Source organism: Lactuca saligna, chromosome 4 (genome assembly GCF_052625555.1).
Source record: "Lactuca saligna cultivar CGN05327 chromosome 4, ASM5262555v1, whole genome shotgun sequence".
NCBI lineage: Eukaryota > Viridiplantae > Streptophyta > Magnoliopsida > Asterales > Asteraceae > Lactuca > Lactuca saligna.
The window spans coordinates 91,510,806-91,537,731 of record NC_136420.1 but is presented as its reverse complement, the minus strand read 5'-3'; the positions used below and the strand labels follow the sequence as shown (position 1 = coordinate 91,537,731).

The following is a 26,926-nucleotide window of genomic DNA, read 5'->3' as shown; positions in this document are numbered from 1 at the left end:
AGGGGTTTACAGTTCTTGAAGGAAACTTGGGAATTTTACTGCCGTAAACATATGAGTTTATAGCCGTAAACTCATACTTGGTCCATTCTTCATGTGTTTTGGTGCTTGTAGGTTAAGCATACAAAGTTCTAGACTCAAATATAAGCCATGCAAGGTATTAAGGGAACTTAAACACCCTTTGGAGGTGTTTATGGTTTTGGGAGACCTTCCCAAACCGTAAACTCATGTGTGGCTCATTTGTGCATGTTTTGGTGCATGATATGAAGGAATACAAGGTCCTAGGCACTCATGCAAGCTATTGGAGGTGTTTAAGGGGCAATTTAACACCTTAAAAGGTGTTTATGGTCTATGAAGGAGTGTTTATGGTCCAAGAATGTTCTTGGGCCATAAAATCATGTTTACTACCCAAAAGACAAGGTTTTGGTGTTCTAAGCTCCTTCATTCAAGTCCTTAAGTCATATCTAAGCACTAGAAGAGATTTGGAAGGGTTTTGGGGCTTCAAAACCCCTTTATAAGAGTTTACGGTTTTGGGAGATGTTCCCCAACCGTAAACACAAGTTTTTTAGATTTTTGGATGGTTTAAACACAGATTTGCATGCTTAACAAGTTAAACAACCAGCCAGGATAGAATACTTACGATTTTCGAGCTTGAAGGGGCGTTTTTGGATCAAAACTCGAGTTTTAGAGAGAGAGTAGAGAGATAAAGTTATGAGGAGGTGGGAAAAAGCTTAATTGAAGGTTACTCATCCTTTATATAAGGATCGAGTTTGTGGCCCGGAGGAAATCTACCTGATACTGTCGTTAAATGGAGTTCATGATCGTACCCGATTAAGTTGTTGTAACCCGACGTGGTTGAAACTAAAAATTTTCCAAGTGAATATCGAGGTTGTTTTCACGTGTCTCTAATGTGTTTGAACACTCATGAAGTCATAATAAAAGTATTAATTTAATTAACTTAATCCAAAAGTTAACGGGAAAAATTGATGTACAAACGGGCTTTATTGACGGAAACGGGTTACCGTGATAGAAAAATTTTCGGATTGTCACATTATCTTAGGACACGTAACTGACTGGGTCAGAGTTCGACAACGGCTTTTGAGAGCTACAATGTACTGGTCAATTTTGATGTTGTACTTGCAATTATATTTATTAGACTTATCCAAGTGGAAGACTGTTGGATTAGGTGTCTAAGCCCGTAACTATAATTGATATATACTTGAATTGATAGTAGCACAGTTCTTTTCAGTTGCCTTCACTCTAGCAACTTTACATGCATGATGACTTTTTGAGAGAAAGGTTGAATTTATTATTTGGAATAACAAATTGGTACATAAAATGATTTATTAATATATTATAACAATAGTATATTAATTAGAAATCAACATATTAATTAGTATGTAATTAGAAACTAATTTGGAATTAATTTTTGGGATTAAAGGAACTGATTGAAAGTGCAGGGGTTGTTTTGCAATTTATTGATAGTTTTGAAATTGGGCTATTGGTCCCTTTGAAAGGAGTGGAAGAAAACTATAGGTATGCCCTATAAGTTTTTGTCCAAGGCTCTTTGATAAGGAGTCTATGGACTGCTTAGGCCCTAAGCTAGAAATTAGGGTTTCCTCCAGCAAACACTAGCTTTGGGACTAAGCAACAACATCTATATATAGAGCCTCACCCCTTAGAATTTCTGCCCCATCCTTCCAAACCCTAGTAGATCCAAATATTGTGACTCCTCCTCCCCACCTCCTCTCATCCTCTTGCATAGAGTGTTTGTAAGCCATTAGAGGTGTCACATTTGAGGCACTTGCTCTCAAGAGTTCAAGATCTTCAACGATTCTTTGTTATTACTAGATAAGAAATCAAGGTATGTATCTAAACCCTAGTTTATGTTGATTTCAAAAATAGTACATGCCTCCTAGGGTTTCTAGATTTGTGTTCAATGATTGTATGTCAAATAGAGAAAACATAGATTTTTCAATTAGGGTTGCATGAACACATAAGATTGTTTGCTATGTATATAACTCATCACTCTTATGGTCATCATTTTTCTTATCCCACTAAGTTCTCTTTATTATGATATTCTCTTGTGGATTGGGCTCGTTGTATGAAGACAACATCGATCGATCTATGTTGGCCTATGGCTATTCAATCTTTTTTGGAGGTAATTTTGTGCCGTGGAGTGCAATAAAGCAGCCCACTCTCTCGCGGAGCCCAATGTCTTGCGATCCAATTGTGAGTCGGAATATAGGGCTATGGCCAATACCGTTGCTGAATTAATCTAGATTACACGTCTTCTTCGGGACCTAAATGTTTTACCTACCGGCCGGCCGACTATTTTATGAGACAATTTAAGTGTTGTATTTCTCAGTCAAAATCAAGTGCTCATCGACGGCCAAAGCATATATACTTAGATTATCACTTCATTCGTGAACTTGTAACTGCTGGAAAACTTCATATTTAGTTTCTTTCTACCAAGCTTCAAGTGGCGGGCATCTTTACGAAACCGTTGCCAAGACCCTTATTTTCCATGTTTCGTGAAAAACTCATAGTCTGAATGTCGAAAAAACAAAAACTGAACTTTTCTAAATATTTTGTGGAGATCCATAACATCTGTAAATAGTCTATCATTCAATTTTCTATCAGAGAAATATCAAATTAATAATGGAGTTCTTCATAACTGATGTCCATCTGTTAAAAAGTGATTCAATCGTAACAAAATTCTAATTATTTAAACATCATGTACATCCAAGGTTCGAAATGGTGTGAGGCGTGGCGTGGCGGCAAGGTCACGCCTCAAACTTAACGAGCCATGGCAGGCCATGGCGTTTTTCAAGGCGTGATGTAAGACGGTGATTTTGTATTAATTTAAAATTATATTACCATATAAATATAAATTTATATTCAATATAACTAATTTTTAGAAGTGTTAGATCAATAACTAATAACAAAAAGTTAACAAAAACCATAATACTTGTATCTCATATTTGAAAAGACTTAACAAAGAGCAAAAAATTGTGTCTCAAACGAAAAAACACACGCCATTACGCGCCATGGTGCGCTTATCATGTCCTGCCAGACGTCACACCTAACAACAACGTTATGAAGCTTTTCTTAACGGCGAAGTCACGCCTCACGCCATGGCGCGCCTTGTAGAACACTGTGTACATCATTAAATAGTGGAGTTATCAATTTTTTTCTAACAATTAAGGATATTTAGAATTGACACTCTTGTTTTGATCAAGTGTCTGAAAAGGCGTCTACTTGTTCACTGAGATCTAGGAGGCTGAATTCCATTTCTGCTAACCCTTCATGTATATGGTGTAAAACTAAGCTATCTGATTTTGTTTTCTTGTAGGTGATGAGGGCATGTAGCTCATGATCCAACTTCTTAACTTCAGTTTCTTCTAGTGTTTGATCACATGTGCACGCTCTCCGCCCATCATCTTCATCACCAAAGACCAGCCTTTTGGCTTTTGATTGTGTGTTTGATCGATGAAGGAATGTCAACAACGACTCAAACACTTCCATTGTGTTTAGTCTCATTTTATTCAACATATTGATGTTTGATTTTGTTCTCTGGCCTTCCTTGACCGAAGAGGACCAATGCTTCTGCAAACCTGACAATGTTTTACAAACGGTCTTCTTCACTTTTCTCCTGTGCGATAGATAGGCCTCAAATGAGGATGTCAGCCCGTGATCATTTCCTTTCTGGCGTCGAATCACCGACTGGAGTTCCTTGGCATAATCCAGTGATATCAACAAGGCATCCTTGGTGATGGTACACAGATCCAAAAGCCCAATATGTTCATCCAAAAACTTGTTTAGCTGTTCTTTGAGGGACCCTTGGACTAAAGATTGTTTGGTTGATGGCAATGAAAGGAATGGCTGGATGGATTCATACATATCATTCAGACGATTTAGTTTATCGCTTACGAAAGATGATGATGAGCAAGATGAGGTGGGTTCTTGAGAACCTTGAAATCTGTACAACTCATCAAATACGGATTGCTGGTCTGATGTAGATGGTAAGCTGATGGACCTGACATGACTATGGGGTTTTATGTTTGAAGAAGTAGAAGCCATTTGTTTCTAAGAACTAAAAGCTGAGAATAAGATTTCAGTTTTTTGTCTTTCATCTGGTTACAAACATGGAATAAATAGCTGGAGTTTGGTGGTCAATATTAATGTGATCATGAATTACGTTTGATTACGTGGCCACGTATGCATTGTCTCCCGTCCTTCCACAAATACAGCTCACTTTTCATTATACTAATCCCTATACTCCAGCCTTCTCATGCCTTAATTAATATTACAATTTACAACACGAATGAAATTAAATTGTTTATTTCATTGCATGATCTGAGTTTTGATTTGCTGAATTAATTTAAATATAATACTCTAATACAAGTCACAAGTGGCATTGTATAAATATTCATATATACCCAATGCACGAGTGATAACATGAATAAACAACCTTTGGCGGATGGTTGAGTTGGGAGACACTAGAGCAGGTCCAAACGTATGTGAGATCCGGGGCGAAAAGAAAAAAAAAAAAAGGTCCTTCAAACATAAATAAAACAAAGATTAAAAAAAATATCATTTATTCTTCAATATATGAACGTGTTCAATTAGCAATAACAAGCAAGCCAAATTGTTTATCTTTTAAACTAATATGAGTTTGAACCAACTTTACACTCTAAAAATCATTTAGGTAATACTTTTTTTTTTTAATAATATACACTACATATCCCATAAAATTTGGTCCCCTGGAGACGTAGGCCCCGGGCAGTTGCCCGGGTTGCCCACCGTCTAGACCGTCCCTAACCGTAACTTGAGGACACTCTGTATAGATTCTTTGAAAGAGAATCTAGATCTTCTACGATTACTATTTTATGCTAAAACCTAACTTAAGGTGGTGCGCCATTTTCAACGAAAAAAATAACATAAGCTTGTTTTATGGTCGAAGAAAATGTCTTGGAGTAAAGGAGGGTAGATTCATGTGCCATATACACAGCTCATTTCTCGTTATTCCCTCTCCTACTACAGTTTTTTATCTACATTTCTCAATAGGAGATATTAACTTCTTCCTTTCAATGTATCATTAGGTTTTAATTACTTTGTTGAATTATAAAATAAAATCACTACAAAAATCCACCCCTATGCCGACCACATTTAATACTATTCTCGTATGCTGACGACATGTCGTTCGGAAAGCCTATACTGAAGACAAGTCGTCAAAAGGGTCGTCAGTACAGCTCGTCGATAGAAGTGGAAAAATTCGTCAGGGTAGTGCCCCCCTATACCAACTACGAGTTGTCTACAAAGGGTCGTCGGAAGTTACTTTCAAAAAAAAAAAGGTTTTACTATTTAGTCTTATCGACGATTTATCGTCGGGAAAGATGCACTCTATACCGACGACATGTCATCGGGGCACATTAACCTATTGCGACAACATGTTGTCAGGAAAAGTGGGTAACGATTTTTCCATTTTGAGTTGTAGCGAAGATTTGTCGTCATATAGCTAGATCAAAACCGTTTTTACAGTTAGAGCTTATGTCAATGACATGTCATCGATATAGGTTATTTTTTTTTAATATTTTTCATAGATTCAGTTATATAGACCAAACCTATTTTTTAAAACAAATACAGACAATATGCAACTAGCGTAATGCAAAAACTAAATAAGCATAACAAACCAACATAATTCAAATTCAAGACTTAGGTAGTCTTTTTTTTTTTTGTCTGCAGATCTGCGTGACCTCTTCTATCTGCGCCGCGCAAACCACACGCAGACATTAGCCTTCGCAAGCTGTTTGTTATTTTTGGAGACTGCAGACATACAAATGCATGCGCATCTCTTATTGGTGCAGATGTCGACCAAAATCTTCTAACATCTTCAGACATCTTCTAGCCTAAAAAACATATATATATATATATATATATATATATATATATATATATATATATATATATATATATATATATATATATGTGTATATATAAAAGCTTTTTTTTGTTACTTATAATTTTTCTAACTTTATTAATGATAAACAATTTGAAAAAAAAATACAAAGCTTAAAAAAACGTTCGAAGATACAAATATTATATTTTTGACAAATTTATAAATAAAGATTTATTCAATAATAATCGTTGAAGTTGTTTATATAAATATGAAAAAAAAAATTATAATATATTCTTATATTTTTTTGCCAAATTTTATAAAACATTATTTAATACAGTTTCATCAATTTCTCGAGAAAATATTTATGGTATGTTTTTAATAGATTTAATTGAAAAAATCGAAGTTTATTTGCATCCATTTATGTATCAAATTCTTTGATCACTAATTATAATGTTTAGTTATAACTTTGCAACCAAAGTTGTTGATTTTTATCAAATTCTTTGATCACTAGTTATAATATTTAGTTATAACTTTGCAATCAAAAGTGTTCATATTCACAATATTGGCTTCTATTTGGGCCTTTTCGGGTTTAAGGGGCTAAAATGTAAATTTTGGCCTTTATGGACATAAAATGTCGTTTCCATTAAATTTGGGATGAAAATGTTATTTCCAATATATTTGGGCCAAAAATGTCATTTCCATTAAATTGGGGCCAAAAATGTTATTTCCAATATATTTGGGCGAAAAATGTCATTTCCATTAAAATTGGGCCAAAAATGTTAATTTTATCAAAAGTGGGCTGAAAATGTAATTTTTACCAAAATGGGCCTTAATTGTAAACTTTCGATCGTAAAGGGGCCTAAAGTGTCATTTTTATCAAAAATGGTCATGTAATGTAAATTATCGGCATAATGGGCCAAGAATACCATTTTTACTAGAAGTGGGTCTTTTATGTGATTTTGGCAAATAATGGAACAAAACTAGTATTATAATAACAATCGGGTTAATTACGACATTTCCACTTTAATTGGGTCTTATACACATTTCATGGTTATTGGATCTTGTATACAAATTTCATGGTTATTGGGTCTTAAATACATATTTACATGTTTATTGTGCCTTAAATACATATTTACATGTTTATTGCGCCTTAAATGCGTATTCACATATTTATTGGGCCTTAAATACCTATTCAAATGCTTATTGGGCCTTAAATTCCTATTTACATGCTTAATTGGCCTTGTGTTCTCATTATATGTCATTTGGTCATTATACGCCAATTGGTTTTCTTATTGGGCCTCCCGACACGTATTATGTTATAATGAACAATACTTAACACTTTGATAAAAACAAATGGTAGTATTTTCACCAATGTTTTCTAATCAAATGCATACTTGAAACATTATTTTAAAATGGTAAACAATGTGATACAATGTTCGCGTAAATTTAGTTAAGGTTCGTGTGAGACGTTCTTTCATTCGTACCTACCTAGTGTACAACCTTAAGTCTTCTAGTTATAATCAGAGTCTCCTGGAGGGAGAGCCAGAGTTTATATATAAATTTATACAAGGTTGACAGCCCTGCACCTAAGCTGTTCGCTACGGCTAGACTAGGGCAGTCTAGGATGACAAATGTCTTACCTTAAACAAGTCGATGCCTGGAAAATGTCATGATAGGCAAATCAGTCATATCAAAAATGGTTATAACGACTCACATAGAGATTAACTCCACTGTAAAATTTACGAAATACATATACAATTATGTAGTTACGAAACCATACAAACACCATTTTACAGTCTTAGGGTTTTATGACCACAACGCTTTACAAGTAGAAAATATCGGATTTTCTAGGAAACTTACATTATACATTACCATCTACTTACAATAGAAAATATGGGATTTCTAGAATACTCTCTTTACACATTTTAAAAAAAAGAATCAGACATACTTTAATACAAGATTTGACACAAAACTTCCAAACCAATTTTTAGAGAAAATATCGGATTTTCTGGTGATACAAAACTTTCATACAAACATGCTTATAAACTCACCAACATTATATATGTTGAGGTTTTCAAAATAACTTGTATTCTCAGGAAATCATTAAGTAGGTTGGTTACCAAGAACACATGGATTTTGTTGTAGTTTTGTTATCATCATACACTAATTTTTTTTGGAATGTAATTTGTAATCCAACACACACTTATGTAAACAATGATGGTGGTATTATTGTATGTATGATGTCGATGTTGTCTTGATTCAATTATTCACATTGTGATGATATTACACGATGAAGTCACCCAGCCCCCGGACGTTTCCGCCGTTCCGGTTCGGGGGGTGACAGTGTGTGTAGGTATTCATTTATTTACCAGCACGTACTTTTTACATATAAATTAGATTATAACCCGCGTAAAATATGGGGAAAATATAAAAGAGTATATATAAAGTTATAAAAATCCGACACAATAGATAAATAAAAAAGATAAAGTAACATAATGTAAAGTTCGCATTATTGGTTATATTAAAATGTCTAAAAAAATATAATGAAATGCATGAATATCTATAATCGTTGAAGGACCTCTTTGAAGAAAATATTTTTTAATTTATTAGTTGGACGACTTTTCTGGTCCTATAAGTTGTCTTTCAGTTGAATTATCTGTCATTTTTCATTTTCATTTAATATTTTTTCTTAATTAAACAAAAGGAAAAAAACGATATAATTTTGTTATATGAAAAAAATGGAAGTATAAGTCTATAATTAATATAAAATCCAACAATAATAGTTCATAACATTGACCTAACTCATATAAATGTTTTAAAAGTTATTTTTAGAAATTAGTTAATTGATTAATTTTTATATTGTAACAGCCCGGAATTTCCAGGTATTTATTTTGGATTTATTTATAGAAATTGTGAGTGGACTCAGCGAGTTGGAGCCCAGACTCGCCGAGTAGGATCGCGGATTTGGGCACGGGTTCGCGTCCGGACTCGACGAGTCCAAGAGTGGACTCGGCGAGTCCACGCTGTGTGGTGAAACCCTAATTTCCGGGGTTTGTGGCCTATTTAAAGGGCCTTATGGCCGTCATTTGTGCTCACCCAACCCTTAGAGAGAAACACTCTTCTGCTTGAACGTTTTGAGAGAGAAACGAAGCATTCTTGACCTTATGTGTGTCATTTAGCAAAGAAGGAGAAGATTCTAGGCAAGAGGAAGCAAAGGAGGTTGCTATTTCGTGGATTTGAAGCTTAGATCAGCAATCTAGAGGTGTGATTTCGGTTTATCTTCTGTTTTGTGAAGTATAATGGGATTTAGGGTTTCTTATGGACATTTATGGGATGTTTTGATGCCAAATAGTTCCCTTTTTGTGTTGAGGTTCTGGATCTGGATCCATAGAGGTCCAGAGAGCCTCAATCATCAAGCTTTATGTATAGCAATGGAGTTTATGACCTTGTGTTGTAGTATTTAAGTAAAAAACATCATATATGGTCATATAGAGATTGTATGTGCATCAAGATTATGGCTTTACGTGCCAAATAAGCTTGCAAGGACTGGATCTATAGGTTAATGGACTGGATCTGACCTTATGAGCAAGTTTGAGTCATTGCATGGCACGGACTCGCCGAGTCCGAAGAACAGAATCGGGGAGTAGTACGAACAATGCCCGACCACACAGCGAGTGGTCTTGCCGAGTAGAGGAGGGTTGACTCAGTGAGTCAGTGGGAATCACAGAGGTCAGGTGGACTGAGTCAAGCTGGACTCGCCGAGTTGTTCTTGAGACTTGGTGAGTTGAGTCGTGGTGGCCTCACAACTCATGCTAGGTGGAACTCATCGAGTTGGAGAGAATGCGTGACGTGTCAAGAGAGGATTTCAGGGAAATCAATGTATACGCTCAGACTCGCCGAGTCGCCATAGTGCACTCGCCGAGTCCGGTCAAAGTTGACCGTTGACCGTTGACCAACGTTGACCTAAGTTGACTTGTTAAAGAGTAGTCAACCTTAGTTGGGAAAGTGTTAATTAGAGACGTATTGTGATTTAGGAGGACTTTAGCTCGGGGGATCGAGCACTAGTGATTTCAGGATTCACGACTTACCAAGATGCGAGGTGAGTCTTCTCACTATACTTTACCTTGAGTAGGTAACTAGAGTTATGTGATAGAGTGTTTGTATGCTATGTATGTTATGTGTTGTACTGTAGTATTTCTATGTGATTTATGTTGTGTATGTTTACAGAGTTAGAACCTGAGGGTTCATAGAGTTTGGGTGCACGGACCAACAGAGTTATAGCCTCGAGTGGCTAATATGTGTGATATATGGTATTTTGGGGAACTCACTAAGCTTTGTGCTTACAATGTTTGATGTTATTGTTTCAGGTATTAGTGACGACCGCAGGAAGGCGCCGGCTTGAACCGTACACACACACACGAAGCTTATGCATTTGGGATCTTGGGATTTTGTATTTATTTGAATTGGATAATTAAATATGGTTGTTTTATGAATATTAAATGAATTATGTTTTATGAAAATTTGAAAATTTTGTTTTTAAATTTATGGTGTTACAATTTGGTATCAGAGCCTTGGTTTGAGGGATTCGGGTACACCTTCGGGAGTATTTGAACTCAAACTGAGGATTTGGAAAATATTTTCAAAATAAAATTTAACTTTTCTAAGAGTAAAAGATTTTTAGAGAAATTCATGGAAGAAACGTGTGTACGATCAGTCAATGCCCGAACGGTGATTTCCCAAAATACCCTTATATTATATGTTTATGATCTATTCTCTTGCTAGAGTAGGCTAGGTATTCTTATTAGGACTAGAGTGCCCTAATTTGTGATGCCTTAGCCTTGAGAGTTGTGAGCTACTATGAGATGCTTGAGAGCGAATAGGTAATAGCGAGGAGCTTATGAGAGATCTGTTAGAGAGTGATATAGTACTTGGGATTTGGGATCCGATGAGGAGGATTTGGGGTGTGTACTGAGACGGTGTGGACAGTAGTATCGGGCCCGTACTACTGAAAGCACCGGGGCGGTGCACGGTCCAAGTAGGAATCTTCGGAATACCAAGAATCAAGGAGGGATGGGCTGTCGAGTGTGAGTATGCTCGAGCGGATTCTAATTTATCGTATGTTGTATTTCAGAGGTTGATCATGGTGAGGACACGTCATATGCCGGAGGGTGTCAGGGCTAGTGATGAGGAGATTCGACAGATCATTCATGAGGAGGTGGCTGCGGTCATCAGGGCAGAGATACCAGAGATGTTCGGGTCTATTAAAACCGCACTGATCGAGACTTTCGACGAGCATTATGCCGCTCTTTCTGATGTTGCGGTTGCGGCGGCCACTGCAGCTGTTGCTGCTGCTAGGCCGCAGGGTGGTGACGCGTTGCTGTTCCGGGAGTTCAGCAACATGAAACCACCGGAGTTTGATGGGACCCAGAACCCAGTGGCGGCCATGACATAGAGGGGTGTTTCTTCACTTGCTCATCTCCTGAGCATTTGAGAGTATGGTTCACGCTGAACCAGCTTCGCTTGGGAGCGAAGGACTGATGGAAGTTTGTCACAGCACACTTTTCGCCTGCTAAGCTTGCGGCAGTGACCTTGGAGGGGTTCAATGCCATGTTCCGAGATGAGTATGTTCCCCAGGTGGAGAGGGAGCGTTTGGCCCAGGAGTTTCTGACCCTCAAGCAGGGCACTAAGTCTGTTACAGTGATCACCAGGATGTTTCATAAGAGGGCGATGTTCTGCCCTGAGCACGTGTCCACTGAGCAGGCACGTATGAGTCGATATTTAAGTATTTTGAGATGGGACATTCGGGAGTTCGTTGCGAACTCCTCATGCCGGACATTCGCTGAGCTTCAGGAAAATGCCTGGAAGAGGGAGATTGAGCTGGAGACCCAGGCTAGGGAGGAGGCTGAGTCTCATGGGAGGGATCGGCGACGGTACAATTCCAGCCAGCAGCCAAGCGGGCCAAGCCCGCTGATCCCAAATCAGGGAGCCAGAAGGGCCGCACTTGTGGAAAGTGCGGCAAGGGTTATGATGGAGTGTGTAGAGCAGGATCTTGCTACAAATGTGGCAAGGAGGGGCATATGGCCAAGGACTGCCCCAAGGGGTTTGTAGTATCTTTTCACTGCAACCAGACCGGACACCGGAAGGCGGAGTGTCCGAAGTTACGGGGATCAGCTCAGGGAGCACCTCATGGATCTGCCCCTGCCGCCATCAGAGCTACCGGGAGTGGGCCTGTGAAGGCCGAGGTGCCGAGGGCATGTGGGAGAGCATTTCAGTTGACCGCGGAGGAGGTCCGTGTAGCGCCCGATGTCGTGGCCGGTACATATTCTTTCGTGTATTTATTATAATGTTGAGATATTATGCTTATATCATGTTATGCGTAGGTACTTTTCTTGTGAATTTTGTACCTGCCTTAGTGTTATTTGACTCGGGTGCGAGTCGGTCCTTTGTATCTTTGGCTTTTAGTCAGCACATCAGTGTTAGTTGCGAGGCGCTGAGTCGGCCTCTGAGAGTTTCTATAGCTGACAAGAAGGCGATATATGCCACGGAGGTGATCCGTGGGTGCGTACTCGAGATTTTCGGTGTTGAGTTCCCGATTGATTTGGTTCCTATTGCCATGGGGGATGTTTGTGTCATCGTGGGCATGGACTGGTTGAGCAAGTTCGGTGCAGTTATCGACTCCGAGCGGCAGCTAGTGACCATACGAGACCCTAGTGGGGGAGTTCTTACAGTGTACAGCGAGGGTACCCGTTCTAGATCAGCATTTTGTTCGGCCGCTAGGGTGAGGTAGTGTTTACAGCAGGGTTGTAAGGGTTTTGTGGTGTACGTGTCAGATACGCGGGTTGATTCCAGGAGGCCGAGGTCGGTGGAGGAGGTTCCTATAGTGCGTGAGTTTCCAGATGTCTTTCCAGAGGAGTTGTCAGGGGTGCCTCCCATGAGGCAAGTAGAGTTCAGTATTGATTTGGTCCCGGGGGCCGCGCCTATCGCTAAGGTGCCTTATTATCTTGCGCCTCCAGAGATGCAAGAGCCATCCTCGCAGCTTCAGGAGCTGCTGGGGAAAGGGTTTATTCGGCCGAGTAGCTCGCCGTGGGGAGCGCCTATTCTGTTTGTGAAGAAGAAGGATGGTTCACATCGGATGTGTATTGATTACCGGGAGTTGAACAAGCTGACGGTCAAGAACCGTTACCCGTTGCCGAGGATCAACGATTTGTTCGACCAGTTGCAGGGAGCATCTTGGTTCTCCAAGATCGATTTGAGGTCTGGATACCATCAGGTGAGGGTACGAGATGAGGACGTCCAGAAAACATCGTTTAGGACGCGTTATGGGCATTATGAGTTTGTGGTGATGCCTTTTGGGCTCACCAATGCTCCGGCAGTGTTCATGGATCTGATGAACCGGGTATGCAGGCCGATGTTGGATCGGTCGGTGATCGTATTTATTGACGACATTTTGGTATATTTGAGATCTAGGAAGCAGCATGATGAGCATTTGAGGTAGATCCTCGGAGTTCTGAGATCGGAGAGGCTTTATGCCAAATTCTCCAAGTGTGACTTCTGGTTGCGAGAGGTCCAGTTCCTTGGACATCTTGTTAACCAGGATGGGATATTGGTCGATCCGGCCAAAGTGGAGGCAATTATGAGTTGGGAAGTGCCGAGGTCACCCTCCGAGATCAGGAGTTTTCTAGGGTTGGCCGGTTATTATCGGAGATTTATCAGGGATTTCTCTAAGATCATAGTGCCACTCACTAGGTTGACCCGGAAGGGTATTGCTTTTTCATGGGACCCCGAGCAGCAGGCCTCCTTTGAGACGCTTCGCCAAAGGTTATGCGAGGCCCCAGTGTTAGCCCTCCAGGAGGTAATGGAGGATTTTGTTGTATACCGCGATGCATCGATTTTGGGATTGGGAGCGGTGCTGATGCAGAGAGGGCATGTGATAGCGTATGTATCAACACAGTTGAAGCCTCATGAGTCGAGGTATCCCACCCATGACCTAGAGTTGGGGTCAGTGGTGTTCGCCCTCAAGATTTGGCACCATTATTTGTATGGGGTTCGGTGTACGATATACACGAACCATAAGAATTTGAAGTATTTTATGGATCAGCCCAACCTAAATATGCGACAGAGTAGGTGGTTGGACGTGGTTAAGGATTATGATTGCGAGATCCTGTACCATCCGGGCAAGGCTAATGTGGTAGCTGACACCCTGAGTCGCCGAGCGGAGAGTGCCCCGTTGCGAGGTGTATGTTCGCATTTGACCGTGATGACTCCGGTGTTAGACACCATTTGAGGAGCACAGGCTGAGGCAGTGAGGTTGGAAAACCAGAAGAGAGAGCGAGTTGTTGGACTGGTATCGGAGTTCGTTACCGATGGTCCGGGGCTTATGACTTTTCAGGGGCGTATTTCGGTACCGTTCGTGGGAGGTGCGCGTGCCATTTTCATGGAAGAGGCTCATCGGTCGAAATTCTCAATCCATCCTGGGGCCACTAAGATGTATTTCGATTTAAGGAAGGAGTATTGGTGACCCTGTATGAAGAGAGATGTTGCGTGGTTCGTTGAGAGGTGCTTAACCTGCCGTAAGGTTAAGGCCGAACATCAGAGGCCACATGGTAAGTTGCAGCCATTGGAGGTTCCCGAATGGAAATGGGAACAGATCACCATGGATTTCATCACCAAAATTCCCAAGAACTGCTCGGGGAGTTGATGCAATTTGGGTGATTGTGGACAGGTTGACGAAGAGAGCTCACTTCCTTGCCATCAGTGAGAGTTCTTCCGCAGAGAAGTTAGCAGAGATATATGTGAGGGAAGTGGTATCTCGGCATGGGGTGCTCATCTCGATTGTCTCCGACCGGGACGTGCGTTTCACTTCCAGGTTCTGGAAGAAGTTCCATGAGGAGTTGGGTACTAGGCTACATTTTAGTACCGCGTATCACCCCCAGACAGACGGACAGAGTGAGCAGACGATTCAGACCCTCGAGGACATGCTCCGAGCATGTGTATTGGATTTTGGGGGAAGTTGGGATACGTATTTGCTGTTGGCCGAGTTTTCTTACAACAACAGCCATCATTCGAGCATCGGTATGCCACCCTTTGAGCTTTTGTATGGGAGGAAGTGTCGAACCCCCATTTGCTGGGGAGAAGTCGAGCAGCGTGTTATGGGCAATACGGAGATAGTACTTCAGACGACAAAGCAGATCTAGCAGGTCAGACTAAGGTTACTGACTGCCCAGAGTCGACAGAAGAGTTATGCGGACAGACGCCGGTCCGAACTTGAGTTCCAGGTCAGTGATTTTGTGCTCCTGAAGGTCTCTCCTTGGAAGGGAGTGATCCGATTCAGGAAGAGGGGCAAGTTGGGGCCCCGATATATCGGACCATTTCGGGTAGTCGCAAGGGTAGGCAGGGTAGCCTATCGCTTGGAATTCCCAGCAGAGTTGGGGCAGATTCACAACACTTTCCATGTGTCGCAATTGCGGAAGTGTATAGCCGATGAGTCCGCAGTGGTTCCATTAAACGATATTCAGGTGGATGTGAGCCTGAATTATGCTGAGAGACCAGTGGCCATCAGAGATCGGAAAATCAAAGTTCTGAGGAACAAGGAGGTACCTTTGGTCTTGGTTCAGTGGCAGCATCGGAAGGGGTCCGAGATGACGTGGGAACCGGAGCGTGAGATGCGAGAGCAGCATCTGGAGTTATTTGCAGAGTGAGACTTCGAGGGCGAAGTCTAGTTCTAGTGGGGGAGAATTGTAACATCCCGGAATTTCCAGGTATTTATTTTGGATTTATTTATGGAAATTGTGAGTGGACTCGGCGAGTTGGAGCCAAGACTCGCCGAGTAGGATCGTGGATTTGGGCACGGGTTCGCGTCCGGACTCGACGAGTCCAAGAGTGGACTCGGCAACTCCATGTTGTGTGGTGAAACCCTAATTTCTGGGGTTTGCGGCCTATTTAAAGGGCCTTATGGTCGTCATTTGTGCTCACCCAACCCTTAGAGAGAAACCCTTGTGTGCTTGAACATTTTGAGAGAGAATGGAAGAATTCTTGACCTTGTGTGTGTCATTTAGCAAAGAAGGAGGAGATTCCAGGCAAGAGGAAGCAAAGGAGGTTGCGATTTCATGGATTTGAAGCTTAGATCAGCAATCTAGAGGTATAATTTCAGTTTACTTCTGTTTTGTGAAGTATAATGGGATTTAGGGTTTCTTATGGACATTTATGGGATGTTTTGATGCCAAATAGTTCCCTTCTTGTGTTGAGGCTCTGGATTTGGATCCATAGAGGTCCAGAGAGCCTCAATCATGAAGCTTTATGTATAGCAATGGAGTTTATGACCTTGTGTTGTAGTATTTGAGTCAAAAACATCATATATGGTCATATAGAGATTGTATGTGCATCAAGATTGTGGCTTTACGTGCTAAATCAGCTTGGAAGGACTGGATCTATGGGTTAATGGACTGGATCTGACCTTATGAGCAAGTTTGATTCATTGCATGGCACGGACTCACCGAGTCCGAAGAACAGACTTGGCGAGTAGTATGAACAATGCCCGACCACACAGCGAGTGGTCTTGCCGAGTAGAGGAGGGTTGACTCAGTGAGTCAGGGGGGAATCAGAGTGGTCAAGTGGACTGAGTCAAGCTGGACTCACCGAGTTGTTCTTGAGACTCGACGAGTTGAGTCGTGGTGGCCCCACAACTCATGCCAGGTGGAACTCGTCGAGTTGGAGAGAATGCTCGACGTGTGAAGAGAGGATTTCAGGGAAATCAATGTATACGCTCTGACTCGCTGAGTCGCCATAGTGCACTCGCTGAGTCCGGTCAAAGTTGACCGTTGACCGTTGACCAAGTTTGACCTAAGTTGACTTGTTAAAGAGTATTCAACCTTAGTTGGGAAAGTATTAATTAGAGATGTATTGTGATTTAGGAAGACATTAGCTCGGGGGATCGAGCACTAGTGATTTCAGGATTCACGACTTACCGAGACGCGAGGTGAGTCTTCTCACTATACTTTACCTTGAGTAGGTAACCAGAGTTATGTGATAGAGTGTTTGTATGCTATGTATGTTATGTGTTGTACTGCATTATTTCTATGTGATTTATGATGTGTATGTTTACAGAGTCAGAACCTGAGAGTTCACAGAGTTTGGGTGCACAGACCCACAGACTTATAGCCTCGAGTGGCTAATATGTGTTATATATGGTATTTTGGGGAACTCACTAAGCTTTGTGCTTACATTGTTTGATGTTATTGTTTCAGGTACTAGTGACGACCGCGGGAGGGCGCCGGCTTGATCCGTACACTCACGGAGTTTATGCATTTGGGATCTTGGGATTTTGTATTTATTTGAATTGGATAATTAAATATGGTTGTTTTATGAATATTAAATGAATTTTGTTTTATGAAAATTTGAAAAATTTGTTTTGAAATTCACAATTTTACATATATAATTAGGGAAACTTCAACTAAATGATGGGTCTACATTTGTTTTTCATTCGACAAGTACTTTTCTTTCAAATCAGTAAATTCTTTCCAAAAATCCAATTCAAGAACCAAACATCATAAAACAAAATTACTTATGGAAGCTCGGTTTACCTTATTTAGATTTTTATAAATATGGATACTAAGATAATTTTTGTTGTTGTGTAATGTGAGAATATAGTGTTAAATTTAACATTTTTTCTTTTAGAAATTAGTTTTTTAAGACAATATTATTTTCATTAACACATAAAATTACATGTAACACATAAAAAAATATTATTTTCATTAAGCAACGGACACATAGAGTTATATAAGTGGCGACAATAATAGTTCTCCTTTGAAAATACTATATCTCAAACAAGACAACATATAGAAAAAAAATATGATTTTACATTAATATATCTATAATATATGTACATAATTATGTTAATATTTGTTTTGTTGTATTTTTAGAATCTATTGATTGAACATGAACAAATTAAAAGAGTATATACATAACTACAATTTTACCTATTATAGGAAGTAGGTTATATTGATAATAACAAGCTGATATTAGTACTTTGCTTTGGGATTAATTAACCTAACTCGTAATTTTTTACAAGTTACTTTTAGAAACTGATTAATTGATTAATTTTTTTATAATTAGGGAAATTTCAACAAAATGATAGGTCCACATTTGTTTTTCATTCAACAAGTCATTTTCTATCAAATCAATAAATTATTTCCAAAAATTTAATTCAAGAACCAAACATTGTAAAACAAAATTACTTACGGAAGCTTCTTGATTTTATTTAGATTTTTATAAATGTGGAGACTAAGATGATTTTTGCAATTCTGTAATCTTAGAATATTTTTTCTTTTAGAATTTAGTTTTTAAGAAAAAAAAATTGGCAAATAGTTATTTGAAAAAACATGTCATACCGAAAATTACATGTAACACAAAAAAATATTATTTTCGTTAAACAATGGACACATATAGTTATATAAGCGGCGACACTAATAGTTCTCCTTTGAAAAACATCATATTTCAAACAACATAACATATAGAAAAATATGAATTTATATTAATATATCTATAATATATGTACACAGTTATGTTCAACATTTATTCTAATGTGTGTTTAGAATCTATTGATTGAATGTGAACAAATTAAAAGAGTATACATAACTAAAATTTTACCTGTTATATGAAGTAGGTTATTATGATTATAATAAAATGATATAAGTGTTATGCCTTGCGATTAAAAAATTATAAATATGTTGGCATTTTATGTTAGACAAATGATATTACTTTGTAATTATAGATAAAATAAGTAGATTCCTATATTTTTGTAGATCACTTTAATTAGTAGGTTGTTATAAAATATTATTCCATATTTCTAATAAGTTCCACGTAAACATCACAATACATGAAAAACCATTAAGTTCAGCAAAAACATGAAAGTTAAAACTTGTGGCTACTTCTAAGTACCAATAAGTTCCAAAAAACACTAAATCAAAATTTTGTTCTGACATTCTACTTAAAGTGTCATGGGATTAGTTTTATATGGAATCTAGAAATATACAATATATATATATATATATATATATATATATATATATATATATATATATATATATATATATATATATATATATATATATATATAACCATATTGAAGATGTAGCATCCCAAAATCAAAGCCAAAAATTTCATTTTTTTATTAAGCAATTCATAACATAGTTTACCAAACATTTTCAATATCATATCAATTATAAAACCATAACAACTTGTCTGAAAACCATATCATCAAAAGTAATAAAAGTCAGAGTACAATTTCAGAAAACTACATGCGGAAATCATGTGAGTGTCTGTATGTGTGTGTGTGATGCGCTGCTACACCGCCAGCTCATTCCCCTTCGACGAAGAGGTACCTAAAACCACAACCAAAAACTGTAAGCACGAAGCTTAGTGAGTTCCCCCGTCATACCGTGTACCATATAATATTATCGGTATCTTTCAACCGGTAACTATCATCGGTATCTTTCAACCGGTAACCGCCATCGGTATCTTTCAACCGGTAACTGTCATCGGTATCTTTCATACCACATACCATATAATATCATCGGTATCTTTCAACGGGTAACTACCATCAGTATCTTTCAACCGGTAACTACCATCAGTATCTTTCAACCGGTAACTACCATCGGTATCTTTCAACCGGTAACTAGGGACTATTTCATCCCCTACCGCTAGCATACAATAGCAAGATATAAACATACAGTCATCCATATCGGGGTACTGACCTACACATTGGTCCTAATGACCTATGTCAAAGAAAGACTATTACCTGTCACTACCACTAACATATATTTCATATTCCATAAGCATATCTCATGACCAAGTCACATAGTCAAACCAAGATAATTATCACAAAGATAATTATCTACTAAATACCCCTGTTGGTGGGTCGGCATTGTGGCCTTAGACCCACCCTTACTGGAAGTTAACTCACCTCGATGTCGTGTAGCGTCTGAACTGTCCTCGGCGTGAAGGTCGACTCCCCTCGACTCCTCAATCCCTACACGGAAATCTTCAATTCATCAAACAGAACATATGACCCTAACCACGGTCACTACCATAACCAGAAAAAGTCAACCTTGGTAAAAGTCAACATCCAGTTGACCTGACTCGGCGAGTTGGCCCGCCAACTCGCCAAGTCCATACTCTACTAATCTGATATAACCTCAACTCCGCTCGTCGAGTCTAGCAAGATCTCGATGGGTTCTTATTACTTCAAACTATCGAGACCATCTTCATCTGACTTGCCGAGTTCTTCCTTGAACTTGGCGAGTTCATCTCCCTCATAAGAACATGTCCAGTCTACAACATTCCGATTCAATCTTTAAAGTTTGGGAGATTGCCTTGGACTCGCCAAGTCTGTTCATACACTCGTCGAGTCCCATGATTCTCAGGTCATTTTTCGCATCTAAATATCTACGGGACATCCCTCCTAACAACTGGTCCATTCGTAGAATGGATTTGGTGGTCATTACACTTCGACTCGTCGAGTCCCAAGAACAACTCAGCGAGTCCATCCTTGACCATTACTATACAGCCGATTTAAAAGGTTCTTAACACATCAAAACCATAGATCTGGCATCCTAATGTCCATTTTATACGTAAAGTTCCAAACTTGGTGCGCATGGATGGGGTTTTTGGCTCAAAAATCCATAAAATGTGCTCTACAATGTGCATGGGGCCCTGATGGCCATAAAGTCGGCACCTTTATGCCATGAGAGCCCTCCAATGACTCAGATCTGAAAGTAGAACCCCATGAATCACTTCACAAATCCGAAAACGGATTAGGAAGCCCTAAATGCACCGAAAATCTAACCCCTAAAGATGAACAACCAAATGGAAGACCAAAACAAGGGGCATTTACCTTGCTTGAGCTAAAGATGGAATAAGATCTCTGGATCTACAAGCCCCAACTCGAATTCCCAAGCTTCTTCCTTCATTTTAAGCTTCACAAACCACCCAAAAGCACCAAAATGGCCTTAGATCTCACAAAACGGCTAGGGTTTCGATATATAGCTTCTTGGAAGAGATAGGGACGAGGGAGGCTGAGTTAAGTCGTTTAAATAGGGTGTAAACCCTCAGATTTAGGGTTTCCCTCATACAACACCTACTCGCCGAGTCAGTCTCCTGACTCGTCGACTAGGTCACTTAAAATGACCGCGGATCACGACCCTACTCGATAAGTTGGGCCACCAACTCGTTGAGTCCTAGAGAAAAATAGAAATGTTTAAAATAAATGCGTACCAGGAATTAGGTGCTACACAAGAATCAAGATAGATAGTAGCTATTGATTACTTTCATTTGGATACCCCTAGCATTCGTATCAACATGTGTATATAGTAGAATATGTGCCAAACTTTCACAAAGCAACCAATTATATGAGGATAACTCCTTTCCCGAAAAAGTAACTCAATTTGATCATTTATTGCATTTAACTAAAAACATAGCAACATACTTTGTTAATATCTTGCAATTAACTCAGAAAAAACTAAAAAAAAAATATTTTAGTAAAAACATTAAGCTCCGAATATTAAACCTACTATTTCAGAAACTTAATCACATTCAATCTCCTAGAGTCCAGTTACGAATTTAATTGTTTTTTAGGTTTATCACAATCTTCCTGTTTGGGTTTAGTAGACAATTTGGTTCAAGATTCTTTATAGCTATCTTGTAACTTGTTAAATCCCAATAATAATGACTTAAGAAAAAACAAAATTAGAATTTAAGATTGAGATGTACTTAAATGGAATTGAAACGGAAAATCTATCACAATACCAAACTATAGTTTCACTAAACTATGTAAAATAAAAATGAAAAACATATCACAAAAATCGTGTTGGGTTTCAAAAAAATATCTACAGTCATTTCATCATGAGATTTGTAAGTACGTCTCGATTTGTGAATTGTTTATAATGGTTTTTTGGAACTATATGCAGGTTAATAAAACTTTATGAGAAAAAGTATTGAATATAAGTTAGAAAAATTGAGATGTCTTTAAATCAAAGTGTGCACAAAACATGATTGCTAAAAGTAGAATGCTATTTTATGTTTTTGTAAAAGTTGGATGTTATTTTTAATATGTAGAATTAGGAACAAGTATGTTACATCGGTTCCTTAGATTTCAGAACATAACCCTTCCCAATTTGCCAGCCCGGTATTTTAATATTTTAATATTTTATGATTACAAGGTAAATAAATTAACCAATATAAGAAATAATAAATGATTCGTAAAAATTATTCAAAAGAAACTATAAACACTAACCATTAAAATAATAAAAATTAACATATAGTGCATCATAAGCATGCATATTCCTTCTAGTGCAAGAGCATGTGTGTTAGTGAGTGATTATATATATATATATATATATATATATATATATATATATATATATATATATATATATATATATATATTGGAAATTTTCTTTATTAATGAAAGCTTCGTAGATTTGAAAATAAATAAATTAAAAAACAAAGCTAGAATGATAATGAAGTTCCAAATTAAAAAGTTATATATAAAAAAAAATTATATCAACAGTTGTAATCAAAACTAACCTCATGTAATGCATGATATGAAGGATATTGTGTTGATCTCCATCTTTTGTGAACAATAAAACTATCATTCCTGCAAGTAGAGCCTTTAAAAAACATCCAAAAAACGATATTCTCTTCTTCCTCTCTCCTTCAAGGTTATCAAAAACACACACACAAAATGCTCAAGAATGCTCTAAAATGGATTAGCATCTACTTGGGGGTGAAATTTGTTTGGAGGCTAATGAAAATAGGCAGGTTAGGGACTTAAGGATGCTTAAATAGTGTCAAAAACCTAAAAATTAGGGTCCGAGGTTCTGGCATGTATGCCCAACATACGCTTTTTATGCCTAGCGTATGTGAGCTCCACCCATAATTTACAAAAATGCCACGATCGGCCATTTTGCAACACTTCTCATACACAAGGGCTAAAATGCAAATAATCTTCATACATAGGGTTAAAATTAAAAATATCTCATCATCGGGATGTTACACTTGAGGACCAGACACCTACGCCACAGCAACTGTAGGACTAGAAAATGCTAGAGCACGATCAATGCTAACTGGTGAAGGAAACGTCTCCACCAGAGGCACTTCCTGGTACCGGAAACTACCCTGGAACCTGCCTCACGAGACTATCTCAATAGGAATGATCCTTTCGCAACTTGCAACAAAAAATAAATAGTATACATAGGGTGATCAACAAAGCCCCGACTTCACCCCATCAAGATTTATGTACAGAAAAGGGGACGGGGGAAGGAGATGCACCCTCACCATCTTTCTCCATGAAGAACTAGGGATCATCCCACTTGCCCTCCAGAAAGCGCTCATCCTGACCACAACTAGCATATAATGCTCCTAATCCTCCCTATTAAAAGAAATGCTTTTCAACACGTTTGCCATGGTATCGCTAGCACCCCCAAAGTTGAGGTGTCTAGTCGGACAAAATGGTTTAGCAAGTGATGCGACATGGTTCTCTAAAGATGCTATTTGGTGGTTTTGGGAACTCGAGTAAGTCTGCAAGGTCACAACAGGGAGAAGCCATCATCCTGTCTCGAGGAGGAGGTCCAGGAACAACGCTCTGATGGCCAAATCAGTAGGTAGACTTGGATTGTATGAAGTGAACTGAGAGAGAGTAACCTACTCCTCTAGGTACTAGAGGATTCCTTTTATACTGGGGCCCCTCACCAGTCAATACGAGACATGAGCTTTAGACCCGATAGGATCAGGCGTCCTCATTGTAAAATCATGCTCCTCATTCTGTCAAAGCTAACGATTAGTTCAGGTGCTAATGCGTTGAGCATACCCTTTGTCGTTTGGATTTGTTATGCCATTTTTTGTGGAGTAGAAGACACCCCTGGTTTGTTCGGGTATCCTCCGCAGGTTCTCCATGCTTAGAGGGGCCACGGGCGAGATATTTCATCATGCTAGCTACCAAGGATGCAGTTTTCCTTCAGGTATCCTTGGCACTTCTGAATGCAGCTTTTGGCTCATGATGGAGGGCACCTTGTCATGTCCCCTAGTCCAATAGTTATAGCATTGCTAGACTAGCTATGATTTTCTGGACTTAACTACTTTCTACACGCATTGAGTGTTGATTCGATCGACACTTTAATTTTCCGAAGATGTAACCGCCTATCATGGCATTCATTTACATCATCTTTGTCAGGGATTTTGAATATCCCGCCTTTCCTTATTCCCTATAAGAGTTATCATTTCCTTATCGGCTCACTCTTTTTCTCCTATCTTTCCTTCTTCCTTTCTTCAAAGTTTCTTCTGCCTTTCCCATCTTTTTTAATAATTGTTTATCCTGATATCATTGCTTCCAATGCCGAGTTCAAACTTCTTAACGATACTTATGGTTTCTCCTCAGCCGAAGGTGTAGAGTTTCCAGTGGCTGACTCGATGATCCTTCCTACTCCTGCTGGAAAAGTTGGCATTTATCTAAATACTTTTAATGCTAGTCTGTGCATTCCTCTTATTGACTTCTAGGAGGAGCTTCTCACAAAGAACAATTGTAGTATTCAAATGATCACCACAAACAACGTTAACAAAATGGTACGTTTAAGATGATCTGATGAGCCAATTTTGTGCCTCTTGACTCCTTTGTCTTCAAGTTCTTTCTTGGGTTCAGCGCCACCGGCGACAAGTATACATTCTCCGCTCGCCATGGTGGTCATGTCTTGGTCCCTATCAGAAAAACCCTTAAGAATTGACAAGAAAAATGGTTGTGGGTCAACCAGGAATGAGTCGGCCATCGACACTATCGGACGAATAACAACTCTGATGTTACTCTCAAAATGTTTCCCTATAACCAGGCTACTTTTAATCTTCTGAGGACTATCCAGGTCATGCCTAAGGGGTATTCGTAGGTTATCCTTGCTAGTGTCGGCATGAGCCCTTCCTGGAGGCTCCGACGGAAGACACCCATCTTTTACACTGTTATTGATCGTAAGCAGTCTTGTTCTATTCTCCTCCTATTCCCCCCCCCCCCCCGGCTTTTTTTTTTTAAAAAACATGACTTGATAAAATGGTTGTTGCCTCACTTATGAAAACCTTTTCTGTTAGGTGTTGAATACATATTATCCATGGATGCGTTCCTACAGAAATGGTACCAAGAGAAATTGGAGCATCGGGAGACTGATCTCTTCGAGGCTCTCCTGCTGCCATGCCATGCTGATCGGCTCGTTATGAACCCTACTTAATTTGCATTGGCTTTGGAAGCTTTTTTGGCAATCGTCGGTGAGCAGCCTTTGGTTACTCGACCCATTACCACGGTTGTGTTGTTTTTTATTGTTGACCCTGGTCATGCAGACGTGGTTGAGGATAGTAAGGATAGTATTATTTCGAACATCTAGCGGTCAATGGCCAAGAGGAAAGCCATATTAGCGATTAGAGAGGCCTCCTCTGATGTTCATAACATTGGGAAGCGTGTTCAGTCGAGGTGAAATTTTACCCGAATATTGAGCTCAATTTGCTCCACTCTGGCGGCTGATGTGGTGATCCCTGATGATGATGTGTACCAGTCTGAGGGTAATAAGGGATCATCTACATAATCTATTGTTCAAGCTCAATTTATTTCAAAATGCAACCCCAGTCCTACCTCTTCTGAGAGCTTCGTTGGAGCTTAATGTCATCAGACTCCTCTAAGAGAGATTTCTCAAACCCTAGCAGGACCTGGTGCTAGCCCCTTCGTTCCCGCCTAAAATCTTCGGAATGAATCTAGATTGTATGTGCATGCTAATGTTGTGGAGTTATCCTACCATGATTTTCTTCTGGCTATCGTCACTAATATGAACACGATGGGTATCCTTGCATTGTCCTATAATATGTGATATGTTGCTGCACAGGCCATGTTTTACTTACTCACCACCTCCCGACATATCAAACTCCTGAGTAAGATGGAGGAGATTCATGTTTGTTGTGCGGCTCGAGAGGCTGAGCATATACACCAAATCTTTTAGCTTGAGAAGGATACCCATAGCTTCGGTCAAAAAGATTATCTTCTGGGCTTAAAGAAAGCTTCTACCAAACAAGTTCAGGTATCGTTGGAAGCTAAGGTGGACTCCTTGGTTTTGTAGGGTGAGGGGATAATCATTCAAAAAGAGAGCCTTGAATGAGACTTCATTGAACATGATAGGCTCATCGAGGACTCTTGAGCTGAAGCGTAGCCTCTATGTCGAGATCGAGACTAGCTTCTACAATTCGAAGTTTTGCGCATGATGGATAATTTAATCGAGAATCCAAAGTTTTCCAGTTGATTCAACCGATAAGACATGCTACCTTTGTTTCTAGAAAGGAGTCTGGTTATGTTGGGTTGAAGGCGTAGACAGACTCTGGAGCTTATTATCCTGAAGCTAGAAACTAGTGTCCAACAATATTACGTGTAACACTCTAAATTTTCAAATAAAAGTTTCATTTTTAAAATCACATAAACTCAATATCACATTTTCCAAAAGCCACAAAGTGTATAAATTGTCAAAACATAAGTCAACAAATGTTTGATAAAATCCCAGAATCCTCAATCACGATCTCTAAATGGTGTCTACAATTAAGTCGGCACCTTCCCACGATTATGAATAGTATCTGAAACACATATCACACAACAAGGTAAGCATGAAGCTTAGTGAGTTCCCAAAATATCACATACACATATAATAAGCCTCTCATGGATATAGCTCAGCATGGACCCTTCGGTCATGCATCTCGGTAAGGACCCTTCAGTCTCACTGCTCAGTGTGGACCCTTCGGTCATGTGTCTCAGTGAAGACCCTTTGGTCTCACAGCTCGGGTTGGACCCTCTAGTGTTGTATCTCAATGAAGACCCTCCGGTCTCAAAACTCAGATTGGCCTCCGGTCCTAACTCAATAAGGCACAGAATAGTATAACATATATCACAAATACAAAATGCATAATATCACATAACTCAATATAAGCACATAGGACCCTTTGGTCGATAACTCACATAAG

The 26,926-nt window shown here is 39.2% G+C and overlaps 1 protein-coding gene across 1 annotated transcript; it reads right to left on the bottom strand.

Moving 5' to 3' along the window:
* Positions 1 to 3,234: 3,234 nt before the first annotated feature.
* On the bottom strand, positions 3,235 to 4,080 carry LOC145039895 (uncharacterized). The gene has a single exon (XM_078987896.1). It carries the CDS (start codon positions 4,078 to 4,080, stop codon positions 3,235 to 3,237), a length of 846 nt encoding a protein of 281 aa, XP_078844022.1.
* Positions 4,081 to 26,926: the final 22,846 nt, after the last annotated feature.